Genomic DNA, 24,924 nt, shown 5'->3' with positions numbered 1-24,924 from the left:
TTGGGAGTTTTGAGAAAAGGGTTAATTCCCAAGTGGGCCGTTTTTCCAAATAAGGACGCATTTAAAGGGAAACCTCCCCAGCCAATGAACCCCAAAGCGCACAGGTACCACTAGGAGGGGCTTGGGATTCGCTCACGGGGCTATGCCCCGGACTCTGTATCATGGTCAGCTCATCCCCAGCCCCACTCTTGCCCTGGGCTGGACGCTGCCTCTCCCGCATCAGCCCCGGTGCTCCTTTCCTGGGGTGTCTCTGCATTCGTGCCTGCCCAGCACACACAGAGGAGTAAGGAGAGAGACAAACCACGGCGCTTTCACAGGCTGTTCTGTGCCATACAAAGGTGTGTGCTGCCTCACTACTGGAAGCAACGAAAAATGGAAAAGCCACTTTGAGGTTTACCAGAGGAACAGTCAAATGTATCGTGTTAAAACTCTAAAAGATAAGGAAAAGATGAGTAAACCCAGAAGGACGCAGAAAATTCTTTAAAATGTACCAAGTTCAAAGAGACAGTTGCAGAGTGAACTGTAAAATAAACACCTTAATTCTACAGAACTTTTAAAGGTCTGGAAGGAAGAAGAGGAAGCAGTCAACAGGGTTACCTATGGAGGGAGAGGAGATGGGGTGAGCATGAGGGAGACGTGGGGTTTATGTTTACTTTACTATTAGATTGTTATGTATTTTCCAGTGAACACATTTGTGTGTATCGGTTGTGCAGTCTTAGAAAACAGGGGCACCTGGGTGGCTAAGTCGGTTAAGCATCCGGCTCTTGATTTCAGCTCAGGTCATGATCTCGTGGTTTGAGTTCGAGCCCCGCGTTGGCTCTGTGCTAACAGTGCAGCCTGCTTGAGGTTCGCCCTCCCTCCCTCTCTCTCCCTCTCTCTCTCTCTCTCTCTCTCTCTGCCCCTCCCCTGCTCTCTTTCTCTCTCTCAAAAAATAAATACACCAAAAAAGAAAAAAAGAAAACAAAAAATCCCTACCACTTGTGCCCTGAGGGAGAAGCTTCTCTTCTTGCGATTATCAGGTGGCTGAGAATATAGAATCAGATTTATCTTGTATCCCGGCGGATACTCAGCCCCATAGTTTGGAGCCTGAGTTGGTGAGGACTGAAGAATGACGCACCTGGGGTTGGGGTGGCGACAGGCAATCAAGCTAGAAGAGGTCACCTGGGAGAGTTCTCTTTCCAAAAAATCAATCCCGTCATTATTAGTCCTGGGAACATCTGGATTTGACCGCCAGCTCCGCTAACGTGAGTGGAGGTTCAGACACGGCTCTCTGGGCATGAACTAGGCCCCACTCTCGGCATCTCCTCTGCAGGGTCCTGCACCAGCATAATCCCCCTGCTGCAGGGCTGACTTCCTGGATTGGTGGGTTTGGGAGTGGACTGGGCATGCACCGCCCTGCTCCCTGCTTCCCCAGAGGGAATAAGCCCCCCCCCCCGCCCTCCCCACCCCCCCAGGGAGCAGAGGTCAGTCCTGCAGGTCCCCGCCGCCTGTGGTGCTGGTGGAGGAGAAGGGCTTGGCCAGAGCTGGACGGACTGGGTAGTCACATTTCTTGAATTCCAGGATTTAAACGCAGGACGCCCATCTGTCTACAAATAAAATCCACATTCTCCCGTATAAGCTTCATCAGAGTTGACGGCAATATTGTCGGCTCCTCTTTCCTTTGTTCTTTTGTCCTACTTTTCAAGTGGTTCAGAACTCAGGGGTCAGAAGAGTGTTATTTACTGGGTCCTGAACTTTCGACAGCGAGAGAGGTTGCAGAAGGCCAGATTCTTAACAGCCAGATTTAAAAACCAGTATCAAATGTACTAAACTTTATGGATACCAGCAGTGTTGTGATGGGCCCAGCCCAGCTCCTTTACAGAGGACAGTGAATTCAAACACTCAAGGTCGACCGCCACTGAGGAGGAGCTGATCAAGGATCACGCTAAAAAGGAAGCTGATTCATGCCTACCTCTTTATCTTGAAACTGATGGCATTCTGTTCGGACCTAGCCTAGAACTTATGGTCCCGGCAAGTAAGAAAGCGACGCTTCTCTTCTCAATCCTACTGTTTGACCACGAGGCCCCCCTCTAAACTGCACCCTCATTTCCTCTCCATCCCTTATAAATCTGATATTATGTATGGACTGCAGACATCTTAGTCCACCACTGTTATACTTTTACAACAATGTTCTACTTTTGCAATGACTCATATCCACTCTTTATCGTCTAGAGAAATCTATGGGAATAATAAAAGACTGTTTGTAGCTTTTATTGTCTGTTCCTAAGTCAGTGACTCAGAGGAAAAAAATGGTTAGGAAGTAAGACAAGCAGAGCTCATGATCTCTCCTCTGGTTTCTAAGGCCTGGAATCTCTACCTTAATACAACTATAAGCAGGAAGGATGGTAGCAGTAGTCTGTTGACAAAAAATTAATGTCTCATGGGACAAAATATCAGATATGGCGTGCCTCCCTCCCTTTTTTAAACTGTTCCTTATTAACATGATATCCATTTTAAATAAGCCGGATGCCTCACTCTGACAACAGAAATGGAAATATAAGGATACCTGTATGTGTAGATAGGATGGCATTTTATAACACACACCTGAAAAACACAAAGTATTTGCTGAACTAATAAGTGTAAGGCAGGGAGGAAAGGAATGGCTCTATTGGACACAGATCCTGCTATGCTAATTACTGCCAGAAAGCCATCATTTTTGGTAAGCTCTGCTCTTAGCTGACTTACAGCTAAGCATACAGGGTACACACAGGGTCAACTCAGCCAGTCCTCAGGGATGTGGCTTGAAGCTCCTCATCCTGGAGGGCCCTAAGGGAAGTAAAATTTTTTAAATGGTTATTTATTTTTGAGAGAGAGAGAGAGAGAGAGAGAGAGAGAGAGACTGTGTGTATGTGTGTGTGAGTGGGGGAGGGGTAGAGAGAGAGGGGGGACAGAGGATCCGAAGTGGGCTCTGTGCCGAGAGCAGACAGCCCTACGAGGGGCTCGAACTCATGAACCGTGAGATCATGACCTGAGCCAAAGTTGGACCTTTAACCAGCGGAGCCACCCAGGCGCCCGGGGCAGTTAATTTTCTGAAACTCCGATGTCTCTGCGTGATTTACTGACATTTAAAAATGGCGGATTCCCCACGCACAAATGGCTGGTTCCCGAAGTTCTCTGCAGGCTACAATCCCCGGGGCCACATCCTAAAGCACAGACTGTGCAGCTTCTATAACCACGTGCCCATGTGTGGTGCAGCCACCACAACCAACAGCTCTACGAGACTTCCGTGAGCAGCTGGGCGATGGGGTCAAGGACACTTGCTCTCCACCATGTTACTGTGTCCTTTCTGTGAAGATCCACAACAAAGCTGACAGTCTAAAGGGCACAGAGAGCACATCAGTGGCACAGGAATGGTCTGTTTGGGGAACGTGACTCGCGGGGACTCACTTCGCTGCTGGGCTTCCTAGGTTGCGTGTGCAGGCTGTATGTTGTCTTAGATGCAGTGAAATACACGAATATGTGCAATAAACATTACATAAGCATCTCTCTTTCCTCCTAAGTATATCATGTAACTGCTCACATGCCCCTGTTGCACGGGCCGCTAGGAAGCTCAGAGCTGGGTGTGTGCCTGCTTCTGCGGCCATACAGCAGCTTCTGTTTTGTACTAGCCGTAGCCACGGCTTACTTGTGTTGTCCTACCCTCACTTTCTCTTAACCACCATTTCTGCCCCCCTCCCCACCACCCTGACCCCAGCATTACTGAGATGTAGTTGACATATAATACTGTGTACTTTTAAGGTGTACAAAGTGATGAATTGATACATGTATATATTGTGAAATGATTTCCACAACAAGGTTAGTTAACACATCCATCATTTCACATACTTTTTTGTGTGTGGTGAGAACGTTTAAGATCTACTTTCTTAGTAACTTTCCAGTATATAACACTGTTAACTATAGCCGCCATGCTATCCATTACATCCCCAGAACTTATTCATCTCATAACCAAAAGTTACACCCTTTGACCAACATCTCCCACCTCCCCCACCTCCCAGCCCCTGGCAACCACTACTTTACTTTCTGTTTCTGTGAGTTCTGACCACAATTTATTTCTTTCCAATTTCTCATATTTGTGTTTTCTCAATGGGCTGCTTCAAACCGACTTGAGAATGAGGTAGCTTAGAAATTTTTTCTTAATAACTAAAAAATGTCTCTGTTTATGAAGACCCTAATGTTAATGTGCAGACCCTTCTTCCCCTTAATTAAAAGCTGTGGCTCTGACCCATGGTGGCGGGGGTGGGGGGGGGGGGGTGGGGGGGGGGGCGGCTCGGGATCCCCTGGTGCTTTCTTCCCAATTGTACAGATCTGGCTCTACCATTCAGCCTGGGGCCCAGGCAACAGGCTGGGGTGAGCCCCAGGAACACGGGTTCGAGACCTTTGAAAACATTCTGAGGAGACATGAGTATACTCATGGTTAAGAACCCCAACTCAACACCATCTGCCTCCAGATGAGCTATATCTTAAGAAGGACATGATATCACCTATGTAATATTTTGCCTTGGGATGCAAACCCTGAATCGAATCGTGAGAAAATATGAAACACTAAAAGAGAAATGTCCTGTTTTTTTAAACAGGGGAACAACTGACAAAATTGGCAAATGCACAGATTAGGTAAGAGTATCATAAAATATTAAACTTACTGAAGTGGATCCTTGTACATGAGAATACTTCTAGTAAGAAATTAACTCTACACTGAAGTATTTAGGAGTAAAAGGCCATGGTATATGTAATTTATTCTCAAATGGCTCAGAAAGCAGACTGTGTGTGTGTGTGTGTGTGTGTGTGTGTCTGTGTGTGTGTGAGTAGGCCTGTGTGTGTCCGTGTGTGTGTAGAGAAAGTAAACAAATGGGTAAAATGCCAACAGTCACTGAATCTGGGTAAAGGGTATACAAGCGTCCTTTGTGCTATTTTTGTGATTTTCTCTAAGTTTGTAGTTATTCCAAGGAAAAAGTTAAATGAGAAAAAGAAAAGAGTGCCTGCTTCGACTGTATAGCTTCCAATATGGCAGTCATTTCTTAAAAAAAGAAAGAAGTTTCCTTCCTTTCCTATTGATTTGATAACTGTTACCAGCCCTTGGCACCAAAGGGCTCCAAATGGAAGAGCAGACCGTGCCTCTCTCCCACCACGCCTAGGAGGCCAGCTCCCAGCTGCTCCCTCTTCAAACACAGCGTTCTTTTCCTTCTGGGAGTTTACGGACCCCTGAAGCCAGCTGAAATGCAGATTCCTGAATGTTATTTTCCCTCGCCCTTTCATTTTTTGTTGTTGTTTTTGTTAGGCTAAAGTCTATTAGATCATGATCTGAGCTGAAGTTGGATGCCCAACGACTGAGCCACCCAGGCGCGCCTAGGCTAGTTTTAAATTCGGGGCGCAGACCCGGGGCACAGAGCCTTACCGTCCCAGGCCGCGTGAAGTCCACGCTGTGGGCCAGGCTCTGTCGCATCTGGTTACTGAAGAGACGGACGCATACGCTCTGCAGGTACTCTGGCGTGATCTGCAAAGAGGACAGGAGGGCAGCTGGTGAGAGGCAGGGACAGCAGGGGCCCCGGCAATGATCAGAACTGTCCCTTGCTGGGCTTTCTGGAAGGTACAGAGATGGAATTTTGCGTTAACCCAGGGGTTCTTGGGCACTAAAGCCCTGAGCCTGACAGAAAAAAACTGCTAACGTGCTACAGGTATGATCACGGCCTGTCATATGTTAAATTACCTAATTCCAGTAGATGTACTCCCACTGTCACGCAAAAGGAACGGACTTTAAACCGTTTGTGTGGGCGTGTATGAATTCAAGCAATCAAGTCAATCAGGGGGCCAACAGCGTGGTAGAAAGAATGCTAGCCTTCAAATCTAAAGATCTGGGCTCAAGTCCCGGACTTGGGAAAACCAGCAGCTCCGCCCCTTGCCTTGTGACCTGTCGAGTGAAATGAACTATGTCTGCCTCTGTGGGTCATGGTGACAGGGTGAACGAGATGACACGTATGCCTGGCACATGCCAGGTGGCTGGGTACGTGCTTACTGAGTGAACGACGGAGGCATTTGTATCGAGTGCCTGTGGGCGGGAGTCTGCTGCCGTCCCGTCAATGCCACTCTATTCTGGCCTTTCTGGCTGCTTCTCTCACCGGCTCATTAGCTACTGTGACTCAGGACTGGCTTACAGCCTCTCAGGTAGTAATCTCAGGATCTGTTCTTTTTCATTTTACATCTTTTCTTTTTATAAAAAGAATGCACCTTCCAAACGCGCAAGTGTCCCAACCCAGTCCCATCCTTCCCTACAAACCAATCCCTGGAGGTAACTATTAACCGCTTTGCTCTCTTCCAGGCTTTTTTCTATGCCTGACAGTGGGAGGGAAACCTCCCTTTCCTCAGCCTCCTGATGCCGAGTGGTGACCCCCCACATGGTCACGTGACTGGCCGCTACCCCACCCTTACTCAGCTGTCCCCACGCGAGGCCCCCTCCACCCATTCATGGGTTAGAAAGCACCGGGAACGTGGACCGCATCCTCTCCTCTCCTTGGGGGACTCCGTCTACCCACTGGAAACTTCTGGTCTGCTTCAGACACATCAAAGGCCCTGTCCATCCATGGCAGATGTCTGTGCTCATCCCTTGACACTCAGCTCTGTGCGAAGCGACTCAGACAAAGCAGCACCCCATCTCCAGGGGGCACTTCCAACATCAACCCGCGTCCGTTTCCTCTGAATGTCTACAGTATCGAAAAGTAAAGGTTCCTTTTTCATCCTGTATTTTTAACCTTTCCTTTTACGACTTTTCATTATCTGCAACCTAAAAACACATCCAAATATATTTCATATTTAAAAAGTACCTTCCCCTTCCTCCACCCTAGGTCTCCACCTATCAACCACCCTCCCAGTATTCTTCCTTCACAGCCAAGGTGCTCGAGAGAACAGCCCACATTTCCTGTCTCACTTCCCCTGGACCTCCCAAAACGCTGCAATTAGGCTTCTAGACGCATCATTCTGTGGAAACTTACGTGGCAAAGGCCATCACCACTGACCTTCTATTATGTCAAAATCACTGGGCACTTTTCAGTTCTAGTCTTCTAAAGTATTCGGTGGCTTCCGAGACTTTGCATAAACCCTTTACTGCTGAAACTGTTTTCTCCTTTGACTTCTGGAACTGCTACCAGAACCAATTCTTTAACAAGCAAATTTGACTATGTCACTTTCTTGCTTAAAACAGGTGAATGAGGAAAGGACACAAATAGACAGTAGACTAAGTATAAATGGCCAACAAATATATGAAAATATATTCAGCCTCATGCATAATTAAAGAAATGTAAATTGAAACATTCAGAACACCAAGTTTTACTTCCCAAACTGGGAAAGAGTTCAAAGTATAATCGTGTCTAGTGTTGGCAAGTGTGTGGAGAAATAAACACAGATACAGATAAACCCCCAGGGATTTGGGTAGACGTCGCTGAAGTCTCAGGAGAAATCATTTGGCAACATTTATCAAAATGTTACTGCCCATAACCTTTGACCTAACTATTCCACACTTAGGATCTTACCTTACCTGTTTTCAAAGGTATACAGTATATAGAAGAATGTTCATTGGCACATTTTTTTGTTACAGCAAACATAAAATCTAAACGTTCACCATCAGAGATCTGACGGATTATAATTCGCTCTTACAATGGCATAATGTACAAGCCTAGAAAGGAATGAGGGCTATGTGGCCATGTGGAAAGATCTCCAAGATATACCGAAAGTAAAATAGCGAGTTTCAGAAGAATAATGGGTCATATGATCCCAAGTATACGTAGGCCACATGCAGACATGCACACACACACGCCTATGCCTAGAAATGTTCTAAAATAAGACACAAGCAAATGTTAATCTTGAATACCAATAAAGAAGTGACACTAAGAAACCGTGTGGGAGGGGCTTTTGCTCCTTACTATAGACTACTCTGACTGTTTCCAATTTGTTACCACAAACGTGTATTTTTTTTACATTAAAAACAAGCCAGTTATAGGGGGGCCTGGGTGGCTCAGTTGGTTATGCATCTGACTTCCACTCAGGTCATGATCTTGTGGTTCATGGGTTCGAGACCCGCGTCAGGCTCTGTGCTGACAGCTGGGAGCCTGGAGCCTGCTTCCTGCTTCCGATTCTGTGTCTCCCTCCCTCTCCGCCCCTCCCCTGCTCACGTTCTGTCTCTCTTTCTCTCTCTCAAAAATAAATAAACATTAAAAACAAACAAACAAAAACAAGCCAGTTACAAGTCTAATCCCCGCCCCTGCCGCCCCGCCCCATCTCTCCCTGCCTGGTGGTCTGCGGGCCTCTCGCGCACTCCAGCAGGAGCTCACGTGCCCATCTCTGGTCACCATGCCACCCCTGATGTCACATCGACTCTGGCTGTAAGAGGCACACCAGGATTCTGGTAGCTATGTTTTAATAGGAGAGAAGGCAAAGGAAGGCAAGTACTTTTCTTTTTATTTATTTCTGTATTGTTTGAACCTCCTAATCACGGGCATGTCTTTGTCAACAGAGGTTATAGAAGCCATGTTTGTTTTCTTTCTGATACTTTTCTGTAGTAACGTCAACGCATGCTATTATTAAAACTGAAAAAAGAAACCAGTTAATTTACAAAGTCCATTTTTTAAGGTATATATTTCAAAAGCCCCTCACTAACTACAGGACAAATCAAGGGCTCCTAAGCATGATCTACAAACCTCCCCATGATCTTTACTGGCCCATCCTCTCTGCATCATCTTTCAGCACGTGGCCACCACCCCAGCTAATGGCCGTACCAGGCAACTTGCAGCAGTGTGTGGGCTATGATTTCACACGAACAGAGAGGTTTTCAGCGCAGGATACTAAAACGTATTAAAAAGCTACTATAGTAAAAAACACAATGCATTAGTAGCTTAAGAATAGCCAGATCAATGGAAAAAATTAAAATCCCACTACATGATAAAGGTAGCCATTCAAATTAGTGAGGAAAGAAGTAAATAGTTCTGGCTCAAATGGTTATCTTTTTTTCTGGTGGGGGGGGATAAATTTCTTATATCATCTATCAAAATAAATTCCTTGTGGATTAAAGATTTAAAAGTAAAATTAAAACAAGACCAAACGACCAACAGAAAAAAATTAATGTGAATATTCCAGCTCCTTTAGTGGGAAAAGCTCCTTTATTAACACTTTGAAAAGGCAGGATGAACGAAGGGAAATACTGATAAAATGATTTGACTATATAAACATGTCAATTTTACTAACTTAAGAAACACTAATTTAAAAACCAAAAAGCAAACTAAGGAAAACATTTACAAAAGATGAATTCTGAATGGCCTGTGTCTTAACAGAGATGCCCACAGCTGTGGTCCTGATTTCCCCCAAACCTGCTCTACCCCAGGCCTTCCCCATCGCGGCCGGAGGCACCACTGCCCTCCCACAGCTTAGGCCAAAAACCTGGAGTCATGCTTGACCCCCAAACCCCCGCCCAGGTCCAATCCAGCACGAAACACTATCGGCTCTATCTCATAACACACCCAGAGGGGCACCTCTCTGGCTCCGGCTGCAGGTCTCCCCTCGTGACCGCAAGCCCCTCCTGCCGGTCTCCCTGGTTCCTCCAGGCCTCCGAGGACTGTTGTAAAACAAAGGCAGGTAATCCTTCCACAGCATGCCAGACCACGCCACCCCCCTATTCCGCTCCCCAGTTTACTCACAGTAGAGCCACATCCTAACGATGGCCCTCGGGGCCCTGACCTGCTGGGTGCCGCTCCCTGTCCTTCACTGGGAGAGGCACACGAGAGGCACACTTCTGCTTTTGGTCCTTTGCATCCTCTTCCTTTGGCCTAGAATTCTGGGAGAATCCCAGAGGGCTGCGAAACGAATTCCCTTACCTCTTCCAGTGAAGCTCCCCCTGCCTGCCTAGTTAAGATTGTCCCCTGCCCATAGACACACGTACTCTGATCCCCTCCACCCTGTTCCTTTTTTTCCTCACAACGCTTGTCATTTTCTAACACACGACGATGTCATTTATTATCTACTGCTTATATTTACTATTTATTATTCTCGCCCCTACTGGAATGTATGCTCCCTGAGGTCAGAGATCTTTGTTTTGTTGTCTGATGTATCCCACAGGCCTAGAGCGGAGAAGGCCTGGCACATAGTAAGCTTGCAATAAATCTGCATTCAATGAATGAGAGAAGCATATAAAAAATGTTCACTGTCATGTGGAAACAATGTGAGGTACATTTCAATCCTGAGACACTACTTCTCAATGATCAAATTTACAAATACAAATACAAATGTTGCAACAAATACAGGTGTCCTTTTAATACACAAAGACAGGACTGGCAAGGATATAAAGATAAGAACTCCCAGTGGAACCAGACCAGCAAAACCTTCCTGGAGCACCTTAGCACAGATTGCAACCTCGAAAATCAACTTTAAAAAAATATAACAGGGGCACCTGGCTGGCTCAGTCAGCGGAGCATACGACTCTTGATCCTGGAGTTGTGAGTTTCAGCCCATGTTGGGTGTAGAGATTACTTAAAATGAAATCTTAGGGGCGCCTGGGTGGCTCAGTCAGTTAAGCGTCTGACTTCGGCTCAGGTCATGATCTCACGGTTCGTGGGTTCGAGCCCCGCGTCGGGCTCTGGGCTGACAGCTCAGAGCCTGGAGCCTGTTTCGGATTCTGTGTCTCCCTCTCTCTCTGCCCCTCCCCCACTCACGCTCTGTCTTTCTCTCTGTCTCAAAAATAAATAAACATTAACAAAAAAAAAAGAAAAAAAAAGAAATAAAAAATAAAAATAAAAAATAAATAAGATGAAATCTTAAAAAATAAATAAATAAATAAAATTTACAAATTTAACATGTAACAGAGGCTCATCTCCTCCCACTATGTTTATAATTTATGAAAGTGAAAAGCTGGAAACAACCTCGACGTCCAACCTGGACATTAATACGAAGCACAGCACTGCTACACGATGGACTTGAGCCGCTAATGGTGAGGCTCGTCGAACACCTCGTGTCTTCAAGAATGCACGATGCGGTATTAAGGAAAATAGAAAACTTTGCCTGAACCAGAGCCCGTCTAGTGCAGCCAAGCACTGCGACAAATGTGGAATGTTAACAAGTGTTGTTACTAAGTGACACGATTGCAGGTGATTTTAATCGTATTTTTGCACAGTTCTCTATTTTAAAAATTTTCTATGATACATATTATTTTATAGTCATATTTCTAAGTCACTAAAAATTTTTTATTTTATTTTTTAAGTAATGTCTACACTGAACCTGGGGCTTGAACTCATGACCCTGAGATCAAGAGTCACATGCTCTACCAACTGAGCCAGCCAGGTGTCCTTTTAATACATGACCTTACACCGGCAATAAAATTATACAGAACCTAACATACACACAAGAGCACAAAACTGGAGAAATCAGAATAAGATCAACAGACTGGATCAATGTCAATGTTCCGGTTGTGGTACTGCAACCTAGTTATGCAAAATGTTACTCTTGGGGGAAACTGGGCAAAGCGTGCCAAGCCTCTCTGCATTATTTCTTAAAATTGCATGTGCTAATTATTCCACTTTTAAAGAAAATGCACATTTCTACAAAGGGATTTTATTATACTTCCAATTTTTTAGTAAGTGAAACACTAGAGTCATTCCTATTAAAGTCAGGAATAAGACAAGGAGGCCCATTATTCGATAATGTCCCGTAGTCAACAATGCCACTATGCGAAGGAAAAAAAGTCATTACACATAATGAAAACATGATATAAAACAAAACAATCAGTATCTGAAGATGATATGACTACCAGTCTAGAATACAGAGGTATCAATCAACAGAATCTAGCAGATTAATAGAGTTCAGAAAGGTAGCTAGATATAATATCAACATGTGAAAATCCGTAACTTTCTTTTATAGCAGCAGTATATTTCCCCCTCGTTTTTATGCCACTCCGTATTATTTTTTTCTGTTGCCAGACAATTTACCGTTTGCCAACGTGAAGAGTAGGGTAGAGAAATAAAGATGTCAGGAAAGACGGACAAAGTACTGTGGGCAGCACAATCATGGGCATGGAACGTTGGCGTGGTCTCCTTTGTACGTCTGGCTCTGTGAAGCACGGGGGCAGGTGTCACTGGCCGGGAGAGGCCAGGAATCCCATTAACACAGCCCAGGCCCTCAACACTGCTTTAGCTCCAAACAGACACGCAGGCAGATGCGGATCTTCCTTACCATCTTGCCACTGACCGTGGCCTCCAGGGAATCCACCAGCTCTGCCGTGACCCCGATGAGATTGTGGTAGTCTGCCTGGATCTTATTGTACCGCTTCAGGTACGTCATTGACCTACGCTCGGCTTCTATCAGCTGCTGGTGGAGCTGCTGCGACATTTCTAGGAAGACGATTTACATTAAAGCAAAACAAAACAAAACAACAGTAAAAACAAAACAAAAAAACCCCCACAAAATAAAAACTATACTCTTCTCAAGGCAGTATTGTGCCTGCTTTCAGAATGTTCTGCAGTCACAATGAACTTGATATTATTCGTGTTTAACACTTTACTTCTGGGGCACTTGGGTGGCTCCATCAGTTGGGTATCTGACTTCGACCCAGGTCATGATCTCATGGCTGTGAGTTCGAGCCCCACATCGGGCTCTGTGCTGGCAGCTCAGAGCCTGGAGCCTGCTTCAGATTCTGTGTCTCCCTCTCTCTCTGCCCCTCTCCTGCTCACTCTCTGTCTCTCTCTCCTTCAAAAATAAATAAATATTAAAAAAAACAAAACACTTTACTTCTATTTCCTGACACATTTAATTACAAAGTGCTTTGTGACCACTGATTTTCAATTTCTGGTCTCTGGTAGTTCAACTGAATCGTCACTGGTTTTCCTCACACAATCTATTTCCTTGACTGAGCCCCATGCAATTTCTTGTAGTTGCTCTCTCTGTGTAAAAGACACAAACTCAGTATTTCTTCCAGCTCACACACTGGGTGAAGCAAACCTACAGCTTTTCCTCTGTGTTTGCCCCGTGAGGTTGTCTGGAGGTAATCCGTATCTGCAGGCCAGCTCTTCATTTTCGGTAAAGGTTAGGCTACTTGCCTAATGCTGAGGAAGCTAGAATCCAGAATTAGGCAAGATTCAAGGTGCTCGGTCTGCCAGCTTGATAAAGCACAAACCACCCCACTGGGCCCTAGAGCAGGCAGCCTTGGAAGGTTCCAGGGTTCTCTTCTGGGACTCTGCACCACGGACAGCACTTGATGGCCAAGCCACCCTGGACACAGCCGGAATAGCGAATCTTATCCAGTGTCAGCACTCCTTTGGCCCGTCTTCCTTTTCCCCCTCCCAGAAGGCTAAGTTTGGATGGAAGGAAATGACGATGCCCCCAAACCCAAGTTAACTACTCTTGTCCTAATTGGGCACTGTCATCATTTTAGAACACATTTCATCCATGCACTGAGAGATTTGAAAACCCTAAAGACCTGGGCTCAAGCAGCTACTCTACCACTTTCTGCTGGATAATCTTGTGCAAGACGCTTAACTTCTCTGATCTCATTATTTAACCTATAAAACGGGGATGATGATAATGACCCTGAAGAGTTATTGTGAGGATTGTACAGCATAGGGGAAACAATCAATAATACTGTAATAACATTGTACGGTGACAGATGGGGACTACACTTATCCTGACGAGCACTGAGTAATGTACAGAACTGTCGAATCGCTATGTTGTATACCTGAAACTAATACAACACTGTATTTCAACTATACTTCAACTTAAAAAAAAAAAGCACACATACAAAAAACAAGTTAGTATGAGAATTAAACAAAGTGCCTAGCACAATTCTGGCCCACAAGAGGCGATCAATAAGTAATAGCTATTATGGAAAGGGGTCAAAGATTTCCTAAATATGTTTCCATACAAGTAGACAACTTGAAAAAACCAGGGGTAAAACCCTAAAGCCGCAGTATGCACAATTTGAAACATGTCAGAATCATCCAAAAGTAAAGATAATCAAGCCTCACCTTCAGAGACTGATTTTATGGATACGGGGTGGGGACTGAGGAACTATATTGTCAACAAACTCTCCAAATGGCTCTGACGCATATCACAAGTTTGAGCCCCACTGTCCTAAATTATCTATTCCTCTTAATTTGTGTTATAAATAGCTATGAGGATCACGCGTGAACTGTATCTCAATTACAATTGTGTGTAGAAGTCAAATATTTTAACTATTAAAACCCCAAATATCACATAATAATGAACTAATATTACTATTATTATTTAGCATCCTTCAAATCTCAGTATTAAAAGATAACTTGAAAAAGTTCTCAGGCCATGGGGTGCCTAGGTGGCTCGGTTGGTTAAGCATCTGACTTTGGCTCAGGTCATGATCTCATGGTTCATGAGTTCAAGCCCCGCACTGGGTGAGCTCGAACCCCACTTTGGGGGGCACTCCGTGCTGACAGTATGGAGCCTGTGTGGGATTCTCTGTCTCCTTCTCACTCTGCCCCTTACTCAATCATGGCCCCCCCACCCCATCTGCTCTCTCAAAAGAAAAAAAAAAGTCATCTGGCACGAATTTACATCTAGCACTTGAAACTTTGGAAAACATCTATGGAAATCATTTGTCAAGTTTTTTCTTAAATATTATTAGGGAGAAGGAAGGAGTCACTACCATGTTCCTATGCTAAATAGTATTAAGGCTTTTTCATACGTACAAAATTCCAAATTACATAAACCAGAACATCCAACTATAAAAGTTCTACAGGATAGTCATAATGCTACTTCATGGCAATGACTATTAGAGTACCTGTGCAATCTTTCTTAACATGTACCAAGTAGCAGACGATGAAGCACCAAAACCCATTAACCGGGGCAAATAACCTCACAAATCATCAATATAAAAGTCCCCAAATTGGGGCACCTGGGTGGTGCAGTCAGCTGGGCATCCAACTCCTGATTTTGGCTTGGGTTGTGATCCCAGGGTCGTGGGATCGGGCCCCATGTCAGGCTCGGCACTAAGCACAGAGCCTGCTTAAAATTCTGTCTCTCCCCCTTCTGCCTCCTCCTGCTCTCCCCTGCTGTGCTTTCGAAAGAAAGAAAGAGAGAAAGAAAGAAAGAAAGAAAGAAAGAAAGAAAGAAAGAAAGAAAGAAGAAAAAAAAAAAGAAAGAGAAAGAAAGAAAAAAAGTGTCCAAAGTTGTCCCCTCGAAAGAGGACTGCACAAAGGAATTCTCCTCAGAAAGTCACTGTGCAATTAACTAAATGTAAGGGACTACTTGTGGCACTTTTGCCTTAGGAACTCAGAATTGGAATTTATGACAGTGTCAAAGTATGGCACGCCTGAGGAAAAATACCTAACTGCCAGCAGCCACAGAAAGGAGAGAAGCGGGCAGTTGGGCTGAAATATCTGTGACCAGTTCAAATACACCATTGGACAGAACAGCCTGTGGTACAGAGATGTCACCCAGAGGACACCTTAACTGGCTACAAACAGGACCTGGCCATTACCGTTAAGCGATTCGGCTCCAGCTCCAAGATCTCAACTTTATTTCTGAGAGTAAAAAGAACTTTCACTCTTTTTTCCTTCTCAAAAGTTTCATGAGACAAGGACCACTAAGCCAAGATCCCTTGCCGTGCAAGAGCTCAACTTTGAGTGGAGAGGTGTTACTAGAAATCCCAGCTTATATTAATGAAACTGTCTGAGTTATTTCATATTTCACAACTACTTACATAATTTGTACAAAAGTCCAAAGAAGTACTTCCCTAGTTTTAAACAAAGAGATATATACAATTAAAAGAACGTCAGTTAAGGTCACAGAAAGTTTTCTGGTAATTCCAGCATCCAATGAAACACTAACAAAAGTGATAGAGTTCTCCCTCCATGGCCAAGCCATCAAGTTGTCTCTCAACACTTCTACTTTAAATACGTTGCCTTTTTTTTTTTTTTTTTAAAGAGTGGATGAGATTTAACTTTAGAGACCCCTTTGTTGCTCAAGACAAAATGATATATTTTAAATACATGGAACTATTTTTCTAACGTCTAAAAATCTGAAATCAATCACTCTAACTTTATAATATGACATACTCTTTCTTCTTTGTATTCAGATATAAATCAGCTTTGCTATTTTGCTAATCCACGAGTACTGTGAATATAGATCATCATTTTAAAAATACCATTTAGGGCTCTAAACTCTAGAAAAACAGTCAGTTGCTCATTTTCTGAAGAGGTCAGATCAATGGATGGCAGAAATGCTAAAAGATACCATTTCTATACCTTTTTATTATTTTTTATTTTATTTATTTATTTATTTTTTTTTTGAGAGAGAGCGCATACGAGCAGGGGAAGGGCAGAGAGGGAAAGAGAATCCCAAGCAGGCTCTGTGCCATCAGCATAGAGCCCACCGTGGGACTCAAACCCATGGACCTGGTGATCACGACCTGAGCTGAAACCAGGAGTCAGATGCTTAACTGACTGAGCCACCCAGGCACCCCTCTGTACCTTTTTTGGATGGCTAGGTAAAATAGTAAGACAATATGCTGTATTTCCAACCTGAGTTTTTATTCTAAGTACCATTTTAAAATGTAATTCCTTTTGAGAGAATTTTCTACTCCAAGCACTCTTCTTGCCTTCTTCAAAAGCTTGTGGAAATCTTACTCATGAAACCTTCCTCTCAAGATACGCAGAATAATGATATTGCCCAACCATTCAATGTAAAAAAACAACACCTAAGTCTAGAATTCAAATAAACTGGGAGCATGTCTGTGCCTTGTGGTCACTGCAGCAGCAACTGTGGGAGGAGGGGACAAACTGGTGACAAGGGGCTGTCACGACATGGGGCCTGGGCCTGAGCCCCTGGTACCAGTGCCCTGTGGAGCTCACCTCTGATCTCCATGGCAATACTGCATCATGGGGCTTATTCAGCCACGGACACACGCTGCGCCTGCCAGGCTCAATTCCACCGACATTCTGCTTGGCTAGCCTCAGAAAACTCAATTAAAATCAAACCTAAAGAGGGCTCACACACCCTGGTTTCCTTGCTGAAATCCGAAGGGAAGATCTGTAGAAAAACACAGGCTCTTCCCTTTACACTCCCCCTCCCTCCCAGGTTTATTTTATCCATAAAACTGGGCCACTTCTGAGAGACAGGACTGGTTCCTGGCAGAAAGTTGTCCTCAAAAGCTGCGGGGTATGTTGGGGTGACAAGGGCTGGCTGAGACTCAGGAATGAGGGAGGTTTCCCACCACTTTCCCTCCGCCAGTGCCTAGGGGTCCAAAGACCGAGTCTGAACGAGGATTACTGGAGAACTAGGGTGATTTTCTGAAACTCAAAGGATGCCGGTAGGGTAGTGGTTTTAAAATATGATGGCCACATCTTTGACACTCCTTCCCATCAAGAGGTGGAACGTCATTCTCCTTCCTTTGAATGTGAGTTGGCTTTAGGAATTTGCTTCTGATGAAGAGACTGCAGCAGAAATGACACAGAGTTCCTCGAGAGGCTGGTTTAGAAAAGGTGACACAGCTTCCACGGGCTCTCTCTGGGGACATTCATCCTGGGAACCCAGCCACCATGCCACAAGAAAGCCCAGGTCACAGAGGTGTTCCCGTCGGGTGCCTCAGCACTGGCCACCAGGTGCACAGGGGTGAGGAAGCCTTGGGGATGGCTCCCCTGAACCCACGAGACAGCCAGGGAGAAATGCCTAAGCACACGGTTCCAGGCCAGGCAAGGTGATGCTGATAATAAGGGGACATTGTTGTTTTATGCCACTAAGCCTGAGATGGTTTGCTAGGTCGCAACAGAAACAGAAATGGGGGGGCAAGGGTGCATTTCCAGGAGTTGCAGGGCGGGACCCAATGCCCGGCACAATTTAAGAATTCCCACTGTTCTGGGGCACCCGCCTGAGTGGCTCAGTCGGTTGAGTGTCTGACTCTCGGTTTCAGCTCAGGTCACGACCTCACAGCTCATGGGATCGAGTCCAATGTCGGGCTCCATGTGGACCCTGCTTGGGATTCTCTCTCTCTCGGCCCTTCCCCTGCTCCCTCTCTCAAAATAAATAAACATTAAAAAAAAAAAAAAAAAAAAAGAATACCCACTGTTCTGAACATGAGAAAACTGGCCTGGGAACCATACTAACTCTTCAGGGAGCAGGCCTGAGGACCTGAAGAGAGCCGCTGGAACTCAGACTCGGGCACAACTTTACTGGGGACAGAGCAGCCGCAGCGAGCTCCAAGGCCACAGCCTGGTGACCCTTAGAGGATTCCATGTTGACCCCATGAGGCCACATCTGTGGCCCAGCTCTTCTGTGCTCAGGCACGGACTGATGCTTCCCAGTGAAGGATCGTGGGGCTTGTCCCTCTGAGCTACGGGGGGGTGGGAGGAGTGGGGGGGGGGGGGCAGCTGGCAGGAACATTCACCTGAGCAGGACTGCTGGGTGGGGGAGATGCAAGGCTGTACAAGGCAAAAGGAAGCACTCAAGACTTTCCTCATCTGAAGCTGAACCCGCCTTCCTCGTGTTGGAAAAAAAAGAGATGAATAATTTACTAACCCTACACCCCACCCCACCCCCAGCTTTTTTTGTTTTACAAAACTTTAAAAAAGACCGTGGAAAAACAAAGACAGGAAGTTCTGAGATCCTCTCTAACATTGCCCTGCTGTGAGAAGGGCAAATGTGCTGTTTCCTGTGGTAACACTCCACCTGCTGGGGACTGAGGACTATGCCACCAAAACTCACAAAGGCATGAAACACATCATCATCCACCCTTTCCAATGTTAATTTAAGCACTTTTTGTAACGTAGGATCAAAGACAAAACTTAGGCAAAGCACCACAATTGTGGCCACTGACTTCATATTAACTGAATTTTTCTTGCCTTACTGAAAAATGGGATAGTTCTAGCAAAAAAAAAAAAAGACTAATAATGGAAAACCATCTTTTTATGCTAAAACCTTAAGGCTGGAATTCCTAAACTGAATGCAAAAAAATGGAAATGCTTCTAAGATGGGTGTTCCATTGCTACGTAAATAAGACCCCACTAGACTAGTTCAAGGTAAAAGTGAAAGTTCCTAAAATGATACTTCTGGCACCCATGCTGCACTGGGTCTCTGGCTGGGCTGCAGCCCCATTCCTTCGGGATATTGCTTGGGTTCTCTTCTCTTCATCTCTCTGGGTCTTAGTCACCTGATACACAAGACATAGCTAAGGCCAGCCGTCCTGCAAAGTGGGCCTCAAGGAATCACAAACTTGATCACAAAATACTTCGTAGATATTTAGACTTTCATCTTTTAAATTAAAAAATAACGTAAACCTTTAAAGCCCATGTTTGCCAAATGCACAAATTCTCACCATCTCTGTCCCTAGCCTACTGCTCAACACTTGAGTTGGCCAAGTTGTTCTTTAAAAAATGTTAATCTAGGGGCGCCTGGGTGGCTCAGTCGGTTGAGCGTCCGACTTCGGCTCAGGTCATGATCTTGCAGCCTGTGAGTTCGAGCCCTGTGTTGGGCTCTGTGCTGACAGCTCAGAGCCTGGAGCCTGCTTCGGATTCTGTGTCTACCTCTCTCTGCCCCTGCCCGGCTCATGCTGTCTCTGCCTTTCTCTTAAAAATAAACACTAAAAATGTTAATATTAAAAAAATGTTAATCTACATGATTTACCTTTGTTACTCTGTCCATTCTCCTTCTGGGATGAGAAGGAAGTTGAGGAAAACAGGCAATGAAGATAAAGTACTCACGGTATTTCACGTTGTGTGGCCAAGCTGGGAAAGCCTTAGCAAGGTGAAAAGCAATTCTCAGGAGAGTAAAGGCCGTTTCCTAATGTTGCTATATATATAGCTGAGACAGGTACTAACTTCTCAGTACTTGGAGGCTCACTCTCAAGTGAATCACCTTTTTCCAGCTCAATTACTGCTGCATGCATATGCAAGTCTTACCCTGTTCGGTAGCCCCCTAAGTGGCCTCCTGACCCCCTTCAAAAGACGTTCCCCACTGCTACTGAACATTCTACTAAAAAGGAAACTGAACTCGTACCCTTCAACTCTGCCCCTTCATTCTAAAGCTTTACCCTCAGGACACTGAGACTGGGAAGACAGCCACAGAGCACAGTAGCTGAGATCACAGATTCTGAAGCCAGACTGCCCGAGTTCAAATCTCAGCTCGCACACATCCGGCCACATGACTGAGGGCAAAGTATTTGTTTGGTTTGGGTTTTCTTAATCTTTTTGGTAACAGCTTCACTGAGACATAATCCACGTATAACTCACTCATTTCAAGTATATATTTCAACGGTCTTCAGTCTATTCATAGAGTTGTGCGACCATCACCGCAACCAATTCTAGAAAATTCTCATCACCCCCCAAAAGAAACCCTGTACCCATTAGGAGTCATCCCCAGTTTACCTACCCTCCCTGGCCCCAGGCAACCACTCATCTGCTGTCTCTATTGCTTTGCCCTTTCTGGACCCTTCATACAGATAGAATCATATAACATGCAACCTGTCACGTGTGGCTTCTCTCATTCAGCAGAATGTTTTCGAGGTCTGTCCACGTTGCAGCGCATCAGTACTTCATTCTGTTACAAGCCTGAATACTATCCGTTCATCTTATTTATCCATTCCTCCCTTGATGGACACTTGGGTTGTCTTCACTTCTTGGCTGTTCTGAGTAACGCTGCTGTGAACATTAGTATACAAGGTGCCGTGTAGACATGTTTTCAGCTCCCCGGGGGTACACAGCTAGGAGTGGAATTGCTAGGTCATATAGTAACTCTGTGTTTAAACTTTTGAGGAAACAACCTGTTTTCGAAGGATATTTAATGAAATGCGGAAATGCTCTCTTCGTTTGATAAAAATATTTAAGAATGCACACGTGACAGGTATGTATGCTTAAACATTACGTACTTCTGGGTGTACGTATGTATACAAATGCATTTCTGTGCTTTCCAAATTTTCTATAAAAATTATGGTCAATTTTATAATCAGGAATACAAGGATTGATTTTTTTTTTTTAATGTAAATATGAGCATGGTATCCTCCTGCTTAAAATGCTTCAAAGGCTCCTCATTACTTACAAGACCTCGCGCAAATCTCTGTGCTGGCCCTGCCTAGTGTCTTTCTCTCTCCCGTTCCAGCAATACTGAATTCTGTGTCGTTTCCTAAATATACTCTCAGTCCTTTTGCATGTGCTGTTCCCTCTACCTGGAATTCCCTTTATGTGCCTTGACACACTCTCCCATTAATGCTTCGCACAACTCATAAATATGAAAGCAACAGTATCAATTATCCCTATTCATGAGGCAACCTAAGCCAGTGCGCTACTCCAGGGCCCTGGGTGGGGGGTGGGGGGTGGGGGGGGGTCTCCATCTGCTTCAAAAGGATACGTATAATGTTAAAAGCTTTGGCGTGTTACTGGCTTTAAAAATTAAAGCCAGAAACTTTTCCAACTTCAACTTTAATTCTGGAGTCCAAGAATCCTGAAGAAAAAAAAACACACACACACAAAGAAAAATAATAAAGTACTACATCATTAAATGCCAACAGCGTTGTCAAATTGTGTGTGGCCTTTGGTTTAAATAACCCTATCCAACACAGTTACTGAAATCAAAAGCAGATGCCTTGGCTGTTGTGTGATGCTGCGAAAAATAGGTTTTAGGACATCTGACCAATTCTTTATAAAAGATTCAAATACCCACAGCAGGAAGAAAGAACAGAGTTCTTTCATAAACAAGGAAAAAAGAACCCTGTACATGATTTGAATATTTCATGTGATTTAAACACAGGCATGACAAATAACCTTATTAGGTTGAATGCCAAGAAGAATTCAGTATAGTTTAAGTGTATAAGGCGCTGGCAGGCACACCCAGTTATCACTAAGTTACTAAAAGTTTCCCAAAGAAAAAGACTCATTTCCATAAATTTCATCTAGATAAGAAAAAAAAAAGGACAGAAGCTGTTATCTGCCTTAAATACCGCATCACGTCAAGAATTATGATATACTTTTAGTTTGACTTGTCCCTTAATTATTTATCTCAAATAATGCTCACTGAGAAGGAAAGGACTTAAGTAGTAAAAGTGTGACAAGCAATTATCTTTCTCAGGACAATTTTCCTTACAACCTTTATGCAAGAATATCTACCACCCAAACCAAGAAGCTCCACAAAAAAGAAGCAATATCTTTAAAACTTCGTATCTACTTACCTCTTAGGTCCTGCCCCACCCCCAGCTCATCGTCCTTGTCCACACCTCCCACCCCACCCATTCTACCCGGGGCATCATCTGGCTTTTTGAAAAAATACTGTCTTATATTTTAAAAAGATTGTGTAGGGGCACCTGGGTGGCTCAGTAGGTTGAGCATCTGACTTCGGCTCAGGTCATAATCACAGTTCTTGAGTTCAAGCCCCAAATCAGGCTTTGTGCTGACAGCACGGAGCGTGGAGCCCACTTCGAGTTCTGTGTCTCCCTCTCTCTCTGTCCCCCCCCCCCCCCGTTATGCTCTGTCTCTCTCTCTCTCTCAAAAACAAATAAACATTAAAAATAAATAAATAAAAATTAAAAGTTAAGATTGTGTAAATCCCTGACATGGCACGATCTCTTTATTTATAATGTGTGTTATGGGTTGAATTGCATCCCCTTAAAAAGATACGCTGAATGGGGTGCCTGGGTGGCGCAGTCGGTTAAGCGTCCGACTTCAGCCAGGTCACGATCTCGCGGTCCGTGAGTTCGAGCCCCGCGTCGGGCTCTGGGCTGATGGCTCAGAGCCTGGAGCCTGTTTCCGATTCTGTGTCTCCCTCTCTCTCTGCCCCTCCCCCGTTCATGCTCTGTCTCTCTCTGTCCCAAAAATAAATAAACGTTGAAAAAAAAAATTAAAAAAAAAAGATACGCTGAAGTCCCAACCTCCTCAGAATGTGAGGTCACTGACAGGGCTGCTGTAGATGTAATTAGCTAAGATGAGTTGTACTGGACTAGGGTGGTCCTTCATCCAACATAACCAGTGTCCTTACAAGAAGGAAATTTAGACACAGACACAGAGAGAGAAGATGGGCCTACAAAGACTGGGGACTGGAGTGTGCTGCCATGAGCCAAGGGACACCTGAAACTACTAGAAGCTACTAGAAGCCAGAAGAGCCAAGGAAGGCACCTCCCCCCTAGAGGCTTCACAGGGAGCGCGACCCTGCCAACACCTTGATTTCAGACCTCTGGCCTCCTGACCTGTGACAGCAAGTTTCTGCCATTTAAGCCCCCACTCTGTGGCCCTCTGTCACGGCAGCCCCGGGAAGCTGACAGAGCGTGCCGCAGCTCGAGGCTCCTGTGTTCAACGCACAGGAGAGAATCGCGGGAAAGGACTGCTATGTTGGTCAACATAAATCAAGATATCTTAAAAAACAAAACAAAACAAAACCTTTGGGACATGTAGACTTGCAGCTAAATTGCTCTGTTGCTGACTACTATTTTGCATAACCAACAAATCTGTATTTCCAACTTAACTATTGACCTTATGATGCTCTGCTAATGACAGGGATAAGTAACGTTGCGATAGAACCTCTTTGGGCAATAGATCCCTTATTATTTTTTTTTTTTTCTTGACTGCTCTTATTCTCCTGAGAACAAGAACGTTTCCCAAGTCCAGTGGGCACCTGCCTCCCCAGCTCGCATGGGACGAGGGAAGCACGGGGCTGGTTCTGCTGTACCGCCCGCACAAAGCCACTCACCCTCTTCGTGTCATAGTTTCTTCACTTGTAGAATGTGGACTTGACACTAGAGTGATTGTCTGACTTGTTTTTTCCCAACAGCAAAGCCCTCTGATCACTCAAAATCTTGCCCAGAACCCTAATATATGAAATGAGTAAGAGTGGGGCTATTCCTGGGGGGCAGGGCGCAGAGCTCAATGCTGGACTCTCCCTGTTTACCCGCTTACCCGCTGCCTTCTCTCCCCCTCGCAGGGCGCACAAGAATTCCTTCCATTTCTTTCGGTCTTCACTAATTAAGCTTAACTTGGCTCTTGCTATATAAGCGCCCAAAAGTTTTTCTGGAAGTAATCATTAGAGGAGTACCCAAGTATTTCTGCACGGAGATGCTCACTGACAAACTGAGTTTGCTGAAAAGAGCTCACTACAATCGCTACAAAGGAATTTCTTTTTCTGGCAGCTCAGCAGAAATGATAACCTGAAAAAGCAATGAAAACAACTAAAAAAGTTGGATAAATAAACCACCTTATAAAATACATCCCTGAGTGGCATGAAAGGAAAGGCAGAGGCTAAAAATGAGTTTTCACTCTAAGGATAACCCAGAGTCTTGAAGACCTTAAACTTCAGTTCTAAGAGCTGTCACAAGACGGAAGACAATAGGATCCAGATGCTCATAGTAAACAATCGACAAGAAGACCCTTGCGTAAAATTGGGATCCCAGGGCACCTGGATGGCTCAGCTGGTTAAGCGTCCAACTTCAGCGCAGTTCATGATCTTACAGTTTGTGAGTTCAAGCCCCGCGTTGGGCTCTGTGCTGACAGCTCAGAGCCTGGAGCCTGCTTCGGATTCTGTGTGTGTGTCTCTCTTTCTCTGCTCCTCCCCAACTTGTGCTCTGTCTCTGTCTCTCAAAAATAAATAAATGTTAAAAAAAAATTTTTAATTGGGATCCCAAAGGGCTACGCCATCAGGAAAAATTCAAGGATGAATCAATCCACTGCCTAGAAGGGGACAGCAAGGAAGTCTACCTGTCTTGACCTTGACATTAGGTAGAAGGGAGGAAAAAGTTCATGTGAAAGTTCATAACCCAAACCAGTCCCATTAAAAATTGCAGCCTAAACTGACACTGTCTGTGTGGTTCCCAAAGCCTGAACAAAGAATTTGATTTAAAATGATCCTGGGTTGGTAACGCCCTAGATGATTGAGATGCAAACTCAGATCTTCTCTGAAAGAATCAAACTGCACTCAGGC

General features: G+C 44.8%; 1 protein-coding gene across 13 annotated transcripts in view; it reads right to left on the bottom strand.

The window, feature by feature from the left end:
* Positions 1-24,924, bottom strand: part of ARMC9 (armadillo repeat containing 9) — a 152,249-nt gene that overhangs the window by 106,981 nt on the left and 20,344 nt on the right. For 11 of the 13 annotated variants that reach the window (XM_045481690.1, XM_045481687.1, XM_045481689.1 and 8 more), the window contains 4 exons: positions 21,373-21,465; positions 19,654-19,678; positions 12,241-12,398; positions 5,432-5,530 (listed from right to left, as the gene is read on the bottom strand). In XM_045481690.1, the coding sequence (XP_045337646.1) occupies positions 5,432-5,530; positions 12,241-12,398; positions 19,654-19,678; positions 21,373-21,465 (375 nt within the window). The remainder of the gene's footprint in view (positions 1-5,431; positions 5,531-12,240; positions 12,399-19,653; positions 19,679-21,372; positions 21,466-24,924) is intronic. The other 2 variants (XM_045481695.1, XM_045481699.1) reach the window with 1 other exon arrangement.

Source organism: Leopardus geoffroyi, chromosome C1 (assembly GCF_018350155.1).
Source record: "Leopardus geoffroyi isolate Oge1 chromosome C1, O.geoffroyi_Oge1_pat1.0, whole genome shotgun sequence".
In the NCBI taxonomy this organism is placed as follows: domain Eukaryota; kingdom Metazoa; phylum Chordata; class Mammalia; order Carnivora; family Felidae; genus Leopardus; species Leopardus geoffroyi.
This window is presented reverse-complemented; position numbering and strand designations above follow the sequence as displayed.